A 6,795-nucleotide genomic window follows, 5' to 3' on the forward strand; every position below is an offset into this window, starting at 1 on the left:
ACGAAAGCAAATTTTGCATTTCCTTTGGAAATCGAGGTCCCAGAGTCTGGAGGAAGACAGGAGAGGCACAGGATCCACGTTGCCTGAAGTCTAGTGTAAAGTTTCCACCATCAGTGATGGTTTGGGGTGCCATGTCATCTGCTGGTGTTGGTCCACTCTGTTTCCTGAGATCCAGGGTCAACGCAGCCGTCTACCAGCAAGTTTTAGAGCACTTCATGCTTCCTGCTGCTGACCTGCTCTATGGAGATGGAGATTTCAGGTTCCAACAGGACTTGGCGCCTGCACACAGCGCAAAATCTACCCGTGCCTGGTTTACGGACCATGGTATTTCTGTTCTAAATTGGCCAGCCAACTCCCCTGACCTTAGCCCCATAGAAAATCTGTGGGGTATTGTGAAAAGGAAGATGCAGAATGCCAGACCCAAAAACGCAGAAGAGTTGAAGGCCACTATCAGAGCAACCTGGGCTCTCATAACACATGAGCAGTGCCAGAAACTCATCGACTCCATGCCACGCCGCATTAATGCAGTAATTGAGGCAAAAGGAGCTCCAACCAAGTATTGAGTATTGTACATGCTCATATTTTTCATTTTCATACTTTTCAGTTGGCCAACATTTCTAAAAAATCCCTTTTTTGTATTAGCCTTAAGTAATATTCTAATTTTGTGACACACGGAATTTTGGATTTTCATTTGTTGCCACTTCAAATCATCAAAATTAAATGAAATAAACATTTGAATGCATCAGTCTGTGCGCAATGAATAAATATGATGTACAAGTTACACCTTTTGAATGCAATTACTGAAATAAATCAAGTTTTTCAAAATATTCTAATTTACTGGCTTTTACCTGTATATATTATAATATTTATTTAATTTGGAAGATAAGATAAACATGAGGGATGTGGAGGGAAACAACATGTCGAACATTTATTGATGAATTGTGAAGCAAATCTGAAAGGAAATTGAGGAAAATGGTGAGAAGAAAAAGAATGGAGTCTAAAAGGAATATTGGAAACTGTAATAAATAAAGAGAAATTTTAGATAATAAGGAAAGCTTTATTTATTTATCTTCATGATGCGAAATTAAAAAACTGAATTTAATGAGTAATGCTGTTACAGCTTCATGTACAGTAGGTGGCGGTATTCAGCTATAAGTTCTTGACGATCCGCCATTATGGAAAAAAAGAAGAAGTTGTAATTCAGACTAGAATTAATAAATGTTGTACATATTAATCTAAGGCAACTCTAAAGAATTGGAGTTTAAGCACCGATTTGGGGAGCATTCACACCGGGAAAATGGTCTGGAAAATGCACAGTTCTTTGTTCTGTTTGGTGCGTTTTGCTTTCACCTTGTGCTTTTTTACAAGTGGACTATAATTTATGAACCAATACCTGCTGGTGACAGACATCGCTCCCATTGGACAGAAATGATGGGAAATGGTTTTTAATGTCAAGCAGCAGCTCATTAAACGCAGGTTTCACGATGTGACATTTCTAATTTTGGTACCAAAGACTGCTGAGGCTGAATGGGACAAGATGCTCTGTGTGTTTTCACCCAACAGCATCGCTAAGCAGATATACTGTATATATATATATATATATATATATATATATATATATATATATATATATATATATATATATATATATATATATATATATTTATTTATTTTTTTTTCCCTCCGATTTTTATTTTACGACAATCCTACAAAGTCCTGCAGTGTGTGGTGTGTTGCGTGGTGGTGTGTTGAATATGCCCGATTGTCTCAGCCTATGGGATTTTTTCCCGACTGAACGCAGCCTGTTGAATGTGACAGGCAGCCAATCAGAAAGCGCGGTGACGTAAGAACGGAGGGAATCCCAAACAGTTGTCATGGCAACTGAGAGACCGGTGGACATCGGAGGTGATATGTGGAAATGTTTATTACTATATGTAAAAGTTATTTTTATGTATGTTTATTATATGTGGTTTTGTTTATTCAGTTAAAAATGTTAACTACGAGAAAACATGCTGAAAAAAGTAAAATGCAACTCCTTAATTACATGAATGGAAATAGAATAACATTTATATGGGAAATGCAGTTTCAGAATAAAATTTACATTAATGTAAATTAATTACTTATCACACATACTAGAACTTTGCTACATTAAATCTGTCATTTTAACATAAGTCGGTCATGCTGAGTGTTCGTCGAAACATTTATTTAATATCAGGAAAATGTTCTTCAAATCTGTGTAACCAGGTTCTGCTTCCCTCCACTGTACCATGCCGGCCCAAGTAACCCCTCCACTCTGCGTTGTGTAGATTTTTTAATGAAGACGAGAAGTTTCTGGCTGATCAGGCAGTTTATTTCCTGAATGAGAACATATGGGGGGTTCAAATCAGAGAAACGGCTCAGCTTCACTCAGCACACTACTACAGAGCGTAAAGTTAGCCTTTAGCTTAGCACATGAAGTGTTTTACAATATTAACTAAACTAAAAGTACAAACATTGGTGCCAGGAACACATCTAGTAAATTTCACACTATTTGTCAAACGCAATTGTGAAAACTGCACCTCTTGTGCAGTTTTCACAGACTGGCACTGAGTACAGGAGCCAGCAACATTTAACCAGCCACACAGAGAGGGGGCGCTATTTCCCCATTGCACTGATACAAATAAAGCAAGTGGGATTCTACAACTTAAACCTAAACACTGTTACATCTGCATGGTTCTGACAGTGACTGTGTTGGCAGAGACAGTCCAGTCTGGAACCAGACTGTGAAACAGCAGGAATCAAAAAGTTAAAGTTTTCACTACCAAGAAATCAACAGCCACACATCATCCCAGATCAACTGCCTGCAAGAGGACAATAGCAATGACCAGCCATAGTTCAGTTGGTAAGAAAAATACATGATTTATAACTTATGATAAAATGGAAATTCTATAATGTCACGATGAGCCACAACACAAGTTAGTTTGTTAAAAATGTTTCATTTTTATGGGTGGACATAAACTCAAGAAGTTGCAGAATCATTTTTGCAGTTTTCTATTTGGAGGCTTTAAATGACATCCATGAAAAATCAAAGATTCATTACTCAAATAAGTTAGTAAATTAATGAATAAATTAATTATACTTCTGAAAACAAATAATTGGAGAAACGCATTTTAAGAGTTTTCAAAGGTCCAATTTACTGCTTGCGTACTGAAAGTATGCGAAAGGCTGCAAACCTTGATGTGGCCGTAGATACTCGAGTTGAATCCTGGTCTCAGGCGCTTAACCACATTAAAAATAATAATATTAATAATAAAACGTCCATGGACATTTGGATAAACATGGACATTTGTTTATTGCAATAATGAAAAAATATTTTAAAATTAATCTTTCTTGGCAATAGATTGTGGGAATAAGTCTGATGTAAATGTTGCTCTGCAGCTCCTGAACTGCTGTGTTGTTTCCAGAACCAGAGTCCGACCTCAGAGTGGTGCTGGTGGGTCAGGAAAGAGTCGGGAAGAGCTCAGCAGGAAACACCATCCTGAGAAATAAGGAGTTTAACTCTGAAGACGGTCTCAAGCTGCTGACTCTGAGCAGTAAGAGGGCAGAAAATGAAGTTTTGTCTCGTAGAGTCTCTGTGGTGGACACGCCTGGACTCTGCAGTTCTGTTCTTAAACCAGAAGAAGTGAAAGCTGAGATCCAGAGAGCTGTGGAGCTGAGCTCTCCTGGTCCTCATGTTTTTCTGCTCACCATCAAGCTGGGAAGATTCACTGAACAGGAGGAGAGAGGATTGGAGATGCTGCAGGAGATTCTGGGTCCAGAGGTTTCCAAGAACACCATGATTCTGTTCACCCACCGAGACCGACTGGAACAAACAGGCATCGATGTTGATGAGTTTGTAAAAAGAGATGAAAACTTGCAGAAACTGGTTAAGAGCTGCAGTGGGATGTATCATGTGTTCAACAACAAGAAGATGGAAGACAGGAAGCAGGTCCAGGATCTGCTGGACAAAATAGATTCACTCTCAGACAGAGGACGTCGTTATTATCAGAGGCAGAGTTCTCAGATCACTTTCTTTAGATGGGCTCAGTTATTGTGGTCAGACTGGAGATTCAAACTGGGAGTTTGCTTCCTGTGCTGTTGGATATTGAGCGACATATTGAGTCGGTTGAGAAAAGAAGAGATGAAGTAAAAAGTTACCTGAGGAAGAAGGTTTCATGGAAAATGTCAGTGTGAATAAAATGATCATTATCCGTTACAATCCAAACATTTGTCGTATTGTTCCCACCCTCATCTATGGTCATGAGCTTTGGGTCATGACCGAAAGAATGAGATTGCGGATACAAGCGGCCAAAATGGGTTTTCTCCGTAGGGTGGCTGGGCTCTCCCTTAGAGATAGGGTGAGAAGCTCAGTCATCCGGGAGAGACTCAGAGTAGAGCCGCTGCTCCTTCACATCGAGAGGAGCCAGTTGAGGTGGCTCTGGCATCTGGTCAGGATGCCTCCTGGACGCCTCCCTGGTGAGGTGTTCTGGGCACGTCCCACCGGGAGGAGGCCCCGGGGAAGACCCAGGACACGCTGGAGGGACTATGTCTCTCGGCTGGCCTGGGAACGCCTCGGGATTCCCCCGGAAGAGCTGGAAGAAGTGGCTGGGGAGAGGGAAGTCTGGGCCTCCCTTCTGAAGCTGCTGCCCCCACGACCCGACCCCGGATAAGGGGAAGAAGATGGATGGATGGATCTGGGAACCGCCTTTTAGAAACTTAAAAATGCGGGAATACAGTGAACCCTCGCTATATCGCGGTTGACCTTTCGCGGTCTCGCTGCTTCACGGATTTGAATCGTACATTGTGTTCTGCATTCTGATTGGCTTAACAGTCTCTCCGCTTCTTCTCTGCCTGTGTGTCAATAACGTTGCGGTTTAATATGCACACGTACGTAAAACAGCTTGCCAAATTTAAGTTTAGCAAATTCTCTTGCAATTTCAAGAATCTTTTTGCCCAGAAGAAAAAAGAGCGACAACAACTACTGATAACTTTGTTCTTCTCTCGAAAAAACACACCTGCACCGCGGACTTTAGAAGAAAAACCCGCTACAGAGCGGAGTCAGGATGCAGCGGCTCAGTCAGAAGAGCAATGAAATACACGTGAGTCACTATTTGTTCTGCTGTACTTTGTATTTTTTTTTTTTCATTATCATTTTTAATTTTCTCCCGCTCTAATTCAATGACTCGGGTCGCGGTAATGTCCAAATCTGGAACAAGCTTCCAGAAAACTTCAAAACTGCTGAAACACTGAGTTCCTTTAAATCTAGACTTAAAACCCACCTGATTAGAGTTGCTTTTGAAGCCTAATCGATTAAGAATTTAACGATGGCACTTGATTTAATGTAATGTATCAATTGTTGATTGTTGCATGACTTTGTGTTTTTTGTGTTTTTATGATGTAAAGCACTTTGAAATACCTTGCTGTTGCATGTAAACTTGATTGATTAATTAATTAATTGATTGATAAAGCAGCAGTGAACACAATTTTACTAGTTGACTTAATTCCATTCAGTTTATTTATTTAGTATATAACAAGTGATTCAAGGGACCCCAAAAACAAAACCCTCCCATTTATAAACACACATGCAGTCAGTTCAGTTCAGTCACACAGGCAGATTCATGGTCAATTTCAAATTTTATTGTAAAGTCAGGCAAATTCAGTTTATTATTCTATTTTTTAAAGTTTTTTTTTAAAGGCAGAAGTCAATTTCTGTGACCCCTGAAGTTAGCCATGGGTCACAGAAATTATTCCAGATTTGAAACATAATCAGGCAAGGAATTCATGACTTATTAAAGTTTGTTGACATTATTAGAATAAAATTCATCTATTTGTCCCTCAGTAGAAAAACTCCAAATGTACGTAATAAACTCAAGAAAATTATTTCATTTTTATTGTTTCAAAGCTTTATTGCAACTGGAACAAGAAGAAAGAACAAAAATCAGTTCTGGTTTATACAGTTATAAAATTAAATCAATAATCAGAATATTAAATGTTGATTTCCTCCCTTGTCTTGATGTCAAAGGCAAAGAAAATGATATAATTGAGCAGGTGGTGATTGTTATTAATCACCACCTGATTGATTAATCAAGTCAATCAATAATTAATAATTGTTAATCAATCAATAATTACTCAGAGACAAATGTCTGAAATCAGAACAAATCAGAAGGACATATACTGCAAAACCCATTCACTGTTTACTGAGAGGGAAAAGTGATTCACCATAAACAAAACCCAACCATCTCAGTACTGTCAGGACACTGAATGTATCTTCATAACTTCAGATTGTTCTGCTGATAGTTTAAACTGTAGAACGTGAAAAGTTCAAATCTTGGAACATTGTTTCATAACTAAATCTTATAGGTCCAGAACTTAAATGAGAGATGATGACGCTCGGCTGATCAGATGTTTCTAATTTAGTGACATAATGAAAAGCTAGCGCTGTTGCCTTGCAGCAAGAAGGTCGTGGGTTCGATTCCAGGCTTGGGGTCTTTCTGCACGGAGTTTGCATGTTCTCCCTGTGTATGGTGGGTTCTCTCCGGGTACTCCGGCTTCCTCCCACAGTCCAAAACCATGACTGTTAGGTTAATTGGTCTCGCTAAATTCTGCCCACCTGTCCAGGGTGACCCCGCCTCTCGCATGAAATGTCTCGCTGGAGAGGCACCAGCACCTCCTGACCCCAGTAGGGATAAGGGTGTAAGAAGATGACAGATGGATGGATGGATGGATGGATGGATGGTCGGTCATTGGACGTAACAGAAACTCTGTAAATAGACACTA

General features: G+C 39.7%; 1 protein-coding gene across 1 annotated transcript in view; it reads left to right on the forward strand.

Annotated features, from left to right (window-relative positions):
- The window catches only part of LOC116710420 (GTPase IMAP family member 7-like), an 80,819-nt gene that overhangs the window by 13,320 nt on the left and 60,704 nt on the right, over positions 1 to 6,795 (forward strand). The window contains exon 2 of the mRNA XM_032549443.1: positions 2,738 to 2,881. Coding sequence (XP_032405334.1) covers positions 2,860 to 2,881 — 22 coding nt within the window. The 5' untranslated portion in view covers positions 2,738 to 2,859. The remainder of the gene's footprint in view (positions 1 to 2,737; positions 2,882 to 6,795) is intronic.

The sequence above is a fragment of the Xiphophorus hellerii genome, chromosome 2 (assembly GCF_003331165.1).
Source record: "Xiphophorus hellerii strain 12219 chromosome 2, Xiphophorus_hellerii-4.1, whole genome shotgun sequence".
In the NCBI taxonomy this organism is placed as follows: Eukaryota; Metazoa; Chordata; class Actinopteri; order Cyprinodontiformes; family Poeciliidae; genus Xiphophorus; species Xiphophorus hellerii.